At 40.6% G+C, this 13629-nt stretch overlaps 1 protein-coding gene across 7 annotated transcripts in view; it reads right to left on the bottom strand.

The window, feature by feature from the left end:
• Nucleotides 1–13629, bottom strand: part of MATN2 (matrilin 2) — a 76063-nt gene that overhangs the window by 26572 nt on the left and 35862 nt on the right. For all 7 annotated transcript variants that reach the window (XM_055704967.1, XM_055704972.1, XM_055704970.1 and 4 more), the window contains exons 6-7: nucleotides 9944–10066; nucleotides 1908–2030 (exon numbers count right to left, since the gene is read on the bottom strand). In XM_055704967.1, the coding sequence (XP_055560942.1) occupies nucleotides 1908–2030; nucleotides 9944–10066 (246 nt within the window). The remainder of the gene's footprint in view (nucleotides 1–1907; nucleotides 2031–9943; nucleotides 10067–13629) is intronic.

Genomic DNA, 13629 nt, shown 5'->3' on the forward strand with positions numbered 1-13629 from the left:
GAAGTGTCTACATATCTCCGCATATCAGCATACATCAGTATCAGATGTGCTGCTGTTCACATAGCTCATAGCAATGACACAGAAGTTCAACAGTAAGCACTGCCTCTGTGTTAAGACACCTTGGTTGAAAATATTTTTGCAGTTATTTCGATTGGAGAAGATGATGCTTTAGTTCTCTGTTGGATCAGGGATCTCACTATAGCATTACTTCACTAGACCTGGCTTGTGGTGGACTTTACAGCAACATAGGTTTGCATAACTCAAAAAGATCTCTAAAGGACCCGGGAGCATTTTCTCATTCTGTTCACACCTCGCCCCACTGCAGTAACCAGCTGCTGCAGTTCATGAGACACAGACATTTCTGCACGTATTGCCATCATACTGTTGGGTGTATCCAGGATGACATTTGCACACAAATGACACTTCCATGGTAACACATCCGTGTTCACAGTCATGCTGACCTAAAGCACAGAATTTTACCTCTGCGGAGAGAAAAACAGTGAAGAATTCAAGCAAGCCATGAGGGTTTCTGAAGCAAAATGGCTTAGAAAAAATCACTTTTCTTAAACAATACTGGATTCTGTGCTTTAGACACCTGTTAAACCTGATAGTGAGCCGAGGATCTGAGAGCTGATTACAAATTCTTGGCTATGCAAGACTTTGACACCCATAGACCTGCTCCTGTACTCATCAGAAGTCATGCATCATGGTGAAGGAGGAACATCTAGTGCTAGAGTGATGCATTCTCCCTGATTTATAAAGAGGGCATATATGCAAACATTCTGCTTTATTTTACAAACTTATCTAACATGAGCATTGTTATAACAAGATTTGGAATAGGAGCTTAATCCTGGAAATGTCACCAGGTTTACAGCCAAATCCAAAGCCCCCTAATTTTAAGGAAAAACACCCCAAATGGGAATTACAATTTGCCTTTAATTCGCAATTACATCCTTGGCAATAAATATTCTACACAATGCTGTTCTTTTGCTCCTATACTCACCAAGGCACATCCAATCTATAAACCCCTGAATTTATTAAAATACCATATAGATAATAAAGACCAGAATAGCATGGATTGCTGTAAAACCAGCACTGCATAGACAAAGATGCTTCATGAGAATGCATCTTTAAGACTGAAAGAAAATACAGCTCCAAAACCAGATAAATTTTATGAGTGTCTAGAATATATTGCTCCAGGCAAGCTTCTTATTCATAAAATATCAGCAGTACAAGAACTGCCCCCCTCAAGAACTGAGTCAACAGATCAGGGTAGTTAATTTTGCTGAATATATTCTCCTTCAACTTTAACATTACATTGAAAATCTGCTGTGATTCCAGGCCCCCACTCAGGAAGAGCTCTAACATGGAAGTCTTTTTAACGTAAATAGTATGTGTGATTGGTTTAGAACCCTAACATTGCTGAGACTCTTTTTACAATTTTTTAGGAAACTGGGGTTTCGTGTGTGACTCTAAGTTGATTTTAATAGCTACGTTATCTACCCAATACTTTCCCAAGCTAATGAAATACATCTGTTCTTGGCTAAACCAACTGGGCAAAGTAAGGTGATTATTTTATTTTTAAAGCTGTTTGTGTTCCTACAAGACAGAGTCAGAAAGTTTCAAATAAGTAATGAACTTACTGGTTTTGAGCCACTCTGGTTCCTATATTACTCCTCAGGTTTCCATAAATGTCTCCAGAAAATGTCTAATACACAATCTAGTTTACAAAACAGCAAACTGTATTTTTCCAGCATGACTGGCTCAGTTAAAATCCAAGTTTTTAAAGAAACATTGGTTTCAACCTTAATCATAGAGAAAACTTTCATCCTTTCAGAAGAAGCTATTCACAGCAGGTTTAAGAAATAAAAGCAGATGAACTTTATTATGTCCAAAAGATTACTCACTTTTGCATGTTTTCTTATCTGGATTAAGTCTAAACCCTTCTTGGCACTGACAAAAATAGGAGTAATCTGTATTAACACACTCTTGTTCACAGCCATGGTCCTGAAGAGCACAATAATCTGGTCCTAAATGGGAAAAAATTGTCAGCAAGGAATATAAATCCTCAAAAATAAACTAGGTAAAAAACCAGTTACTTTGCTTTCTTTTCTTTAGCCTTTTTTTTTCTAGGCACCATTCTGACTTTTTTACCATATTGCTTCAAGCTATGAAAATAACATGTTCTTTTTTTCCAAATATCTGCTACACTTACAAATATCTGGTATGTATATTTCAATGAATTCTCTGAGAACACATGTAGAGAAGTTAGGCTCTTAAATATTTCTTAACATTTCACAGCTAAGTCCTATACATTACTTCATTAAAACTGCCTCTTTTTTTTACGCAGAGCAAGTTAGATATGATCTGTAATAAATACACAAACATGCTTTTAATGCTGTTCATTAGGTGGAAGCAGGACAATCACATCATCAGGAGCACTGGTGTTTCAACAGTTCTGAGTGTTTATTACATAGTTCTTCCAGTTAAAATGCTCATGAAAGGGAAGATGAGCAAAGTCTAGAAACAGCTACCTCGTGTATAAAGTACCTTACAAAGGAAAGTAATTATGCAGTAAGTACTGGGATATTTAGTACATAGTCTACTACTACTGATGAAGTCAAAGAACCTGACATTCACTTAGACGCAGTGTCTAGCCTTCAGTTTTGTATCAGTGAAGTTCATTAATTTATACTAGTGAAAGAATGGTCTCAACCTCTCAGCACTGCTAAAAATAGATAAACAAGTCACAAATAAGGTAAATCACATTTTTAAAGACATCCAAGCACTTTTGAACACCTCATTAAACAACATGAAACCTGACATTCAGAGGTTAATTATTACTCCCAGAGGTAATTGGCTTCCTGAGGCAGGAACTGTTCTTTCCTTGTATGTGTGGTGGGCTAATGTAATTGAACTTTTTTGTATGATGAAAGGCCTTAGCAATAGTAAACCACCTATATTTTCAGGGCAAATAAAGTGGAATGTGTCTTTCTAAGAAAACCTGAGAGGCATATTTTATCACTGATGAACTCCACTTCATTTATTTGTAGAACATTTCCTTTACCAAAACTTTTCATGACAGCATATTGCACATACACATATACATAACACAGGGATATCTTACGTTTTTACTAAAAAAAGTAAGTAGAAAATATAGTTTGTTTAAGTGTGCACTGAAGAGACAGAAACCATAAAGTCACCATGTGTGCATCAGAGGAACACAGCTGTATGCCTTCTGGACCTACTCAGTGCTGTGTTGCATTTACCTGCTCAAATCCTTGCTAACTCAAGTGTGCAGGACAGACTTGTCCTGGGTGACTGTTTCTGAAGATGAGCACAAGAGTTGAAGAGTATGTATTATTATCTTTGTTGGAACCTTGAGGCTGTTATGTTTGGAACATCAAAAACACATTTCACAGGGCTTTATTAACACGGTCCAGGTTAAAGATGCTCTCAGATGGCCTCTACCAGCTACAGATCATGTGAACACACACACAACTCAAACAGGGGCAAGAGCAACAGCTGAAGCTCAGCACCCCTAGATACAAGCAGAATCTACCATCTGACCTTTTGAGGGGAACAGCAGGAGTGGCAGAAGCCCCCTTAACAGTTAACTTAGTAGCTAGGAATGACCTCTGTCTGCCTCGCTGATAATCTGAATTTGCTGCTCTCTTCCAGCCACGCACAGAGTACTCTGCGGGTGTTGGCAGGGTTGCCCTCACATGCAGCGTTCCTTGTATTTCATTCTAAGAAGTCTGGAGTAATTCCCAGACAAAACATTTGTCAGATATGTATGACTGTATTGGTAACATTTACATCTTCAAGCTTTTCTTTCTAGCCATGAGCATGAAAGCTGACTTTCTGTTTTTGAAAGGAAAGCCAGGATTCTGAGGTAATCATGAGATCTCAGGAGCTGGTGCCCCAAACCCAGGCTTGCTTGCTGATGCAGGGATCTGGGCTGGTGTGAGTGGGAGTCTTGGCTAGTTGGTGATCATCCCTGAGATTCAGCATGTAAGCCAAATATATCAAAATTTATGTTAAAGGTTTTAAATTTACAAACATTTAAAATCTCATGATCTGTAGTTTGTTTATGCTGACTCAAAGGCATCACGATTCATAACATATGGGAGCTAGGGGACTCTTCTGCTCTGAAGAACTCTCATGCTGTCTTGACTTTCGCAGCATTAAAAGCCTTTTATTTTATTATTTATTTTTTATTTTATTTTATCTTTATTTTATTAGCAAGGCTCAGAAGATATCAAGTGTAAGGAAAAATGGCTTAGTAAGTTTTATTTATGCTTAGATCCAGGACATGCATCTTGGAAGACAATGATTTGACACAGTATTTGCTCATTCCTCCCTGACTGCTCCTGAATCAACCTCTATGGCTTACCATGTCCAGTCACTTTGATTTTTCCCTAATTGCAATCTGATGGAACTTTCTCCCTTAATTTTAAACTAATTTAAAGCATTTACAACAAAACAGAATGCATTTAATATGACAGAGGTGCACAGAGCTATGAGAAGCTTGTCTGTGGCCTCTGCCCCTTGGCTTGGGAGCTGCATTTAATGTCAGGCTCCCACCCTTGGTTCTTGCCCGAGACACATTATAGGTATGCCTGTGCCTAGCCTTGCATTTTGCTGATCCTGACTGACTGTAGGCTTCTCTTGACACTGTGGACTTGTCTGATGATCACTGGACTGTTGGCTGAGCCTGGTTACTGTCATAGGACCTGTTTTGTCCCTCTTCGGGTACCATGGAACCAAAGGCCTTGCCAAAGAGATTACTGACCCTGCTTGCCTTGTAGCCATCCTTGGCTCCCAGCTTGCACTCCCCTGCAAAGCAGTGAACTTTTGTGTTGTATGTTCCCCATTCCACAGCGATCCAACACGAAACCATAGATGTGCCTGCTGAGAGTTTCTGGTCAAAATCATATGGGAAATGACGTTGGGAATATGGTGATGGAGTCTGCTGCCCTACCTGACAAAAAGTGAATAAGGCCTTCTACAAACAGATAGCAGAAGTCTCGAACTCATGGGCTTTTGTTCACATTAGAAATTTCAACAAGCCAAACCCATACCAGAAGGGTAAGACATCATTGTGCAGGCAACTCAGGAGGCTTCTGCACAGACTTGGTGACAACTGCCTAACATGAATTCTTGAGGGGTGATGTTCTTCTTGACCTGCTGCTGTGACCATAAGATGACTGAGTTCACGATCCAGAAGGCTGGGAGGGCAAACAGCAGAATTCAGACTTCTTATTTTACACGCTCAGATTTCAGCTTATTCAGGGAATTGCTAGGAAGAATCCCCTGGGAAAGAGCCAAGAAGGGAAAGGATGCCTACGAGAGCTAGACGATTTTTAAAGAAAACTTGCTAAGAGCTCAGGAACAAATTATTACACTGTACTGGAAAATCTGCTTAGAAGATTTAAGAGCTTCTCAGTGAACTGAAACACAAAGAGGGAAAATAGTAAAGGGGGAGCCAAGGAAAAAGAAGAGTATAAAAGCATTGCTTAGGTACTTTGGGACAAAACCAAAGCCCAGCTGGACCTATTACTACTGAGGTACACTAAGGGTAATAAAGAAGGGAATCTACAAATATGCTGGTAGCAAAAAGGGAATCACAGAAAATGTGGGCCTTTTGATTGGGGGAACAACCTAGTGATGAACAATACAGAATTGGCTGAGAAGAATAATGACCTTTTTATTTCTGGTTCTCACAGACAAATCCTGCTCCCAGATCTTCATGTGTACCAGCACATTCTGGGAAGAAGAGGGGCTAGCAACATCCATTACAGACGACTAAGAGAAACTGGATATACACAGATCCACGGGATGACTGGCATTCACCTGTGGGTGCTGAAAGAGCTACGTGATGTGACACCACTGTCTATCATGTATGAAAATTGACGGGGACCAGGAGAGATCCCTGATAACTGAAAAATGGTAACGTTACACTCATCTTTTAAAAAAGGCAAGAAGAAAGACCCAAGGAACCATAGACCAATCTGCATCATCTCAGTCCCAGTATCATGGAGCACATCTTCTCAGAATCAATTTCCAAATATATGAAGGGCAAGAAGATTATCTGGAAGAGTCAATATGGATTTACAAAGGGCAAACCATGCTTGACCAACCCCTTCACCTTCAACGATGAAATGACTGCATCTGTGGACAAGGGAGGATCAGTGGATGCAACACACCTTTGCACTAGTAAAGCTATTGATGCTGCCTCTCAAAGCATTCTCATTTGGAAGCTGAGGAAGTATAGGCTGGAAGAAGGAAGGGTTAGGTGGGGTGAAAATTTGCCCAGGCCACCAGCCTCAAAGGATAGTGATCAATGACTTTGTGTCTGGCTGGTTGCTAATAATGACCAGAGCACCACAGGGAACAACACTGGGCGTCACATTGCTAAACATCTTCATCAGTGACATAGGTGATGACACAAAGCACACCCTCAGCAAATCTGTGGGTGACACTAATTTATGGACAGTGACTGAAAGCAAACAGCAGAACTTAAATACCGACGAAGGTGAACTTGATATTTGGACCAGAAGATGTCTTATGAAGTCCAGAAAGAAGAATCGTGAAGTTCTGCACCTGGATGGCAAATACCCCACAGTTTGCACAGACTGGGAAGTGACCAGCTGATCCCATAGGGAAGTAGAGCCAGGAGCCAAGGGCAACAATACAGCTGAGCTGGGCAGGGGCCTCGTCAGACAGGTACCGCCCTGCAGTACCCAAGCAAGGTGAGCAGGGCAGGCCTGGAAATGGTAGCCAGCTTTAACCAGAAGTCCAGATCATCAGACAAGTACACACTGCTGAGGCAGGTCTGAGGTCAAGCCAGGAAGCCAGCCTGCATGTCAAGATGAGGTAAGGCCACTCCTGGTGAGGGCAGCCAGGGTCCGACAGAGCCAAGTGATCGCTGGGCAGGTTCACAATGCCAGGGCAAGGCCATGGTCAAGCTAGGAAGTCAGTCTGCAGGTCAGGTTCTGGATCAACGAGGGCTATTGCCAGGCTTAGCTGGAGACTGCACTTGACATACTTTGTCCAGTTCTGGAACAATCCCTTCCCTTCTCCCCCCAGTTGGAGAATAAACTGAAGAGGGCTCAGCAGAGACCTACTGCTGGGACATAGTACACCAGACTTGTGCACAGAACTTGAGGAATCCGGTCTTACTGAGTTCAGTGAAAAGGAAGGTCTCTAACTGCATCTTACAATTCGTTCTTGTAGGTCATTACAAAAATGATGGAGCTAAACCCTTCTTGCTAGTGCCAGATGGTGTAACAAGGAACAATGGTCACCACTTGTGGCTTGGGTGATTGGCATTGGACATGAGGAGAATGTTATTCACTAGAGGGAGAGTGCAGCAGTGGAACAGGTTGCCCAGAGAGGCTGTGGACTCTCCACTGGAACTTTTTGAGACTCAAACTGGACAAAACCATAGCTGACTTGATCCACAGTTTGTGGCAGTTCCACTTTGAAGAGGAGGCTTGAGTAGATGACTTCCAGAGATCCTGTCCAACCAGCATTTGGAAGTTTTTGTGTTTCCAGCATAAAGACAGCAGCACATGGTCAGACTGACAGTCTATACAGCCCAATGTGCTGTCTCAAGCAATAGATCCCTAAATCAGAGGATAGAGACAGGACAAGCCTGAAATACTACTTTCCCAGAACACTCTCTCAGCTTCCAGCATGCTGTGGATCGTCAGTTTAAGTAGGTTAAAGTAATTCGTACAGCTAGACCATAAGCTAAAAAACCACTCAGGACATATAAAATGTGTATGCTGTTTTAAGGTCTTTGTTAGGTTCAAACTCAGGGAGAAAACAGTGCTTAAAATCCACATTCTTCAATAGAATAAATTAACAAAAATTTGTGCTTGGACAGTGGAAAGCACTTATGCTATAGTAAGATTTCAATAATATATGGATGTGGAAGTACATATGGAAGTATAAGAGAATTTAGCTAGCCCTTAGCTGACAGATGCTTGACAAATGGGCAAGTTCATACAATCTACAAGCAAAGTGAACCAGTACAAACTGTACTCTGGCCCCTGGGGAGGCAGGAAATTCACCTCCCCTTACTCTGACCATCTGAAAATTAGGTGTCTGCTCTGGCAAGTCATACAGGCTTCCTGCATAGTCAAGGAAAACAGGCACTTCCATAAATTTGTGTCAGAGCTGTGGAGCAATCGCCTTCTAGAAGCATATGTCTCTCCCTTGATCATAAGACCAGATGTACAGCCTGGATTAGATACTTTCTTTCTAAATGTTAAATTTAAGTGAAATAATTACCAAGTATAATACATAATACAGTTGACAGGTTAACACAGTCTCTCATCATAAAGACGGAAATGCCCTCAAGGCTGTATAAAGCACTGAAATGCTGTGCTATATTGATGCATTATTTGAGAAATAATGTTTGAACACATTGTTCAGTAATATGGGCTAAATTCTCCACCAGCATCAGCAGTGCCATTCACCTAAAACTACTGGAGTTTGTCTGCTTACAGACACAATAGCAACATTTCTTTATCAAGGCTCTGTGCCGGTTTTGGCTGGGGTAGAGTTAGTTTTCTTCATAGTAGCTAGTATGGGACTATGTTTTGGATTTGTGCTGGAAACAGTGTTGATAATAGTGTTGATAATTCAGGGATGTTTTAGTCATTGCTGAGCGGTGCTTAGCCAGAGCCAAGGCTTTTTCTGCTTCTCACCCCAGCCCACCAGCGAGCAGGCTAGGGGTGCACAAGAAGCTGGGAGGGGACACAGCCGGGACAGCTGACACCAGCTGACCAAAGGTGTATCCCATACCACATGACCTCATGGTCAGCATATGAAGCTGCGGGAAGAAAAAAGGAAGAGGGGACATTTGGAGTTATAGAGCTTTGTCTTCCCAAGTAAGCGTTATATGTGTTGAAGCCCTGCTTTCCTGGAGATGGCTGAACACCTGCCTGCCCATGGGAAGGGGTGAATGAATTCCTTGTTTTGCTTTGCTTGTGTGTGTGGCTTTTGATGTATCTATTGAACTGTCTTTATCTCAACCCACAAGCTTCCTCACTTTTACTCTTGCAATTCTCTCCCCTGTCCCACTGGGAGAAGGTGAGAGAGTGGCTGTGTGGTGCTTAGTTGCCAGCTGGGGTTAAACCATATTTATGAAGAAAGGTAACTAAGAATGTACATTAAGGTTTTACCTTCAAATTTCCTGAAAGTGAGTTATGAGATTAAACACTGTGGAGTTTTTAGCTACTTCTCCCAATTACGGGAAGCCTTGGCAAGAGTATTTTCTGGTCTGTCATTACCCTTCTGCTTTATATCCACTCCTAACTCTGGTAATTTTTGAGCTTATTAGCTCAAATTTGACAAACAACGAACAGGAAAAGCCATGAAGTTACTATAACCTGCTGGAAACATGGAAACTTGGTAGAAGATACTGATGTTGCCAGAGCTTTGGCACACTATCAAAGAACTCACTCTTGAGAAAAATCCATGGGAAAATAGGCTGCAATATTTCCTCTGATTGTGGAATTACTCTATTTAATTTTAGCTTGTCTTACAAATGAAGCTGATTATAAATTGTCTTGTACAGACTTGTTTGTTTACCCAGCTAGGGAGATGATATTCTAACTGAAAAATCTGGATAATCAAACAGACCGTGCAAGCAAAGCTTTGGGCTTTTACTGTTGAAATGGAGCCTGTTTTCATGTTAAAAGCTTCCTGTTCATAGAAGGGACCCCTACCATTAGCCTCTCCCCCCAAAAGCCAAACTACCCCCAAAACCAATTTGCATTGCTTTCAAGATCTTTGGCTTCCAAGGTACTCCAACATTTTCTATACCTGATGCGTAATTCAGTGTTCCCAGGACCAACAAGAGTATTGCTGTTAAGAAATGGAAGATGGAAGTACAAAATGTTCATAATTAAAACTTATCACAACTTACTTCTGCAGGTTCTTTGGTCTGGATTTAAAATGAACCCTGGATGGCATCTACAGTAGTAGGAGTCCTCAGTGTTAACACATTCATGTTGGCAACCTTGGTTATCCAAAGTACAGTAGTCTACAACTGAAAAAGAACAAGACCAGCATGTACAATTAGAAAAACAAAATTAAAACTATTATACATAGGTATTATTGTTCTAGTTAAACACAGTAGCTATAAAAAAAGGAAAAGCTTACCTAATTTCTGCCCTGAAGAGCCTTTCTGCAAAAAATAGTGCACTTTCAATACCAGTTGGTGAATCAGATTTGATTAGAGCCCTGGATCATTTCTCCTACCCTCTGAACCTTATGAGCTCTCAGATTGTCAGAAGTCTTCTCAACACATTTTCATTTACTGCCTCAGTCATTAACTCTATCCAGATCTTCACAATGTAGACCAGCATGTAGCAAAGTTTGTTTGATTTAGTTCTGTCTTCTGTCTCTCCAGTCCCCATCCTGGAATCCCTCTGCTTTTCCTTAGTTCCCTCCCAGCTTCTCAAGGTTCTCAAGACCTGTTCCTATAGCCTGAGTATATAGGAGACCCATGGCAATACCTTCTACACCAAGGACTGTCACAGTACATTCATTCCCTCCAGTGTGCTCCAGATTCATCCTGTACAAAGCAGCTGCAGCTATGAAGTCTGAGAGCTTCAGGCTGATATTTACCACTGATATTTTGCTTATACGACACCTTTTGTATGAGAGAAATAAAGTATCATAGCCAGTCCTGTCACTTATTTCATAAGTCCAGTCATTTACAATTAATTATTTAATTATTTATTTCCAGGTTAAGCTACTTCTTCACAAAGTCTTAGAAAAAATTAAAGATAAGTCACAAATCAGGTGTTCTGTCACCAAAGAGCTGTCAGGTCCACATTAGGCAATTTCACTTGATTCTTTCTGCAGAACATCTAGTCAGAAAAGTGGACAAGCCATTTTTTTACTTTGAAAGAGCTTCTTTTAACCCTTCAGAATATTTGTGTTGAATCACGTCAAATTAGACTACTTGCTGGCTACTATGTGAGACCATTTTCCTGGCAAGCACCTTCCTGTTCCAGGCTGAATAGCTTCATATAAAAACTTATTTACTGAATATATATTTCAAGGATATGATGTGTCATATAATTAGTCAGCTTTCCTCTTAATTCCAACCACATGCACATTTTCAAGTGTTTTACAAGACACATTAAGAAATAAGTAGGTCAAAGAATATATAATTTTTTTCTATCTAGCATCATACCTGGGAAACAGCCCATATGGATAGTTCCATAAAGTCAACTCCTCCTCTGCATTTAAACCCTAATGAAATGCATTTCTATCACAATACCTGTAACTGCCCAACTAATGATTACAAAGCTGAGAAGTGAAGTGAAGTGGTTACAGTTGGAAGGGACCTAAAATGACTGTTTAGTCCAACTGCTTGACCAATTCAGCACTGACCCAAAGTTAAAGCATGTTGTTAAGGGCATTGCCCAAATGCCTCAGACACTGACAGGCTTGGGGTATCAACCAGCTCTCTAGGAAGCCTGTTCCAGTGTTTGACCACCCTCTCAGTAAAGAAATGCTTCCTAATGCCCAGTTCAGTCCTCCCTTGGCACAGCTTTGAACCGTTCCCATACATCCTATCACTAGATAGCAAGGAGAGGAGATCAATACCTCTCTCTCCACCTCCCCTCCTCAGGAGGCTGTGGAGAGCAATGAGGTTGTCCTGCAGCCTCCTTTTCTCCAAACTAGACAAATCCAGAGTCCTTAGACATTCCTCACAGGACATGCCTTCCAGCCCTTTTAGCAGCTGTGTTGCTTGAGAGACAACTAAACAGGTTTTAGAATGATTTGTTATTAACATCTGAGCAACTATGACCCTAAGCACTTTCAGATGACAAACTCTTCAGGGAGGAACTGTACCTTCTTATGTCTATGCAGCTGCTAATGTACTGTGGAGAGAAAGGAAAAAAAACCTAATGAAATAAATAATTTTTCCAGCTTGCTTTTTTCCATTTACAGCCTTCTGGGGACCTCTTACTCACAGAAGTAGGTCTGCTGGCCTGTAAGAATAATGAGCATATCTATTTAAATAATACCTTTCCACTAAAAAAGTTCAGAAGAGAGAACATTCTCTTGACAGTTGGTTATGGAAGTAAGTATAATTCCCTTTCTTCAATATTTTTTGTATACAAACTGCCATAATTCCAGGCCATCTTAGCCTTGTAGACTGGCACTAGTAATTGACCTATAAATTCATTTCACTTTTAGCCTCATGTTTCATTTTGGTGGTATTTGCTTAGAAGGGAAATTTGTCAACAGCATTCCAGTCAGCCAGTAGTAAGTTGTCCATGAAGTTAAATCTTCCTGAAAAGACTGATAAAAATTATACATCTATATTTTTTAAATTGAAATACTGTAATGCTTTGGTTGGTATGCAGAAAATATACACAGTTTGTATAAGATCAAAGCAGAATAATATTTTCCTATTTTTTTAGTGTTATTATTTTCATATTTCTGTAGAGTCATGGATATACACTAGAATGTGAACACTTAGAGATCTCACTGTTTTTAATGTTAGACCATGGCTATCTCAATAAGAAACTTTTCTAAAGGATAAATGAATGACCTTTTTAGTGAGCAAGCAATTAATTCAGCTGTCATCTGCCTGTGTTCGTTCCATCCTGTTTTTCTTGCTTGGTATTAGTTGGTAAATGATGAAAACCATCTTTTACTTCTAGTTACCAGTTCTGCACTTTGGGTGTTTACACTGCCTTCTCTGAACTGTGGACAGCATGGGTCACCTTTCTTTTGGATTGCTGTTTTACTCCTATGCTGTTTATAGGGTTATTCAGGCTTAGGAGAACAAAGTAAGTTAAGGAGAAGAGTAGAAGAAAAGGGTAGGAAGAAAAGGTGACAATAAGTAAAGGCATAAGGAAGATGAAACTGAAGATGGGGTAAGAGTAGAGCAGACTCATGGAAGACTCATAAGAACCTAGAAAGCAGCCAAAAAAAATCTAGTGGTGCCAGGGCTGCAGAGAGGTGCCAGCAGCCAAACCACTGCCAGGAGAAGAGGTCCCAAAGCCCAACAGCTGCAGCAGGATGGAGACAGTCTAGCACCAGCCTAGGAAAGAGGGGACAGCATGTCCAGCAACACCAAGAAGGTGGAGAGACTGAGTGTCCAGCAGCATGATGGACAAAGAACAGCTCATTACCACCAAACTTTGACTGGATTTTGTTCATGTGAAAAGAGGGCAGTTAATGTGGAAAGCTGTTTAAAAATGGGAAGTGATAGTGCTCTGCCACCCGTACATATCATTGAGCAGACAGTTTCAAATACTGTTGAGTCTACAAATTTGTTCATAAACGGTGTGTTGCAAACAGAGTGGTTGGCCATTCAGTGATCACTTTGAATGGATACATTGTGAGCTGCTGGTTGTGAGATTTTATTTAATTATTGCCATTCATGTAACTAGCTGACACATGTCAATAAAACAATTAGTATTGCCTTTGATCCTTAACCAGTGACATTAGCCCATCAGAAAGAAGGAAGAGAACTTGATAAACCTGCCTGTGAAATAAGTTTTCTGCACTTTCTCATTTACTTTTTCTGGAGTTAAAATTTTAGAAGTCTTAGATATCTTAGAGGGAAACCACATCTTAGAG

The sequence above is a fragment of the Falco cherrug genome, chromosome 3 (assembly GCF_023634085.1).
Source record: "Falco cherrug isolate bFalChe1 chromosome 3, bFalChe1.pri, whole genome shotgun sequence".
Lineage (NCBI taxonomy): Eukaryota > Metazoa > Chordata > Aves > Falconiformes > Falconidae > Falco > Falco cherrug.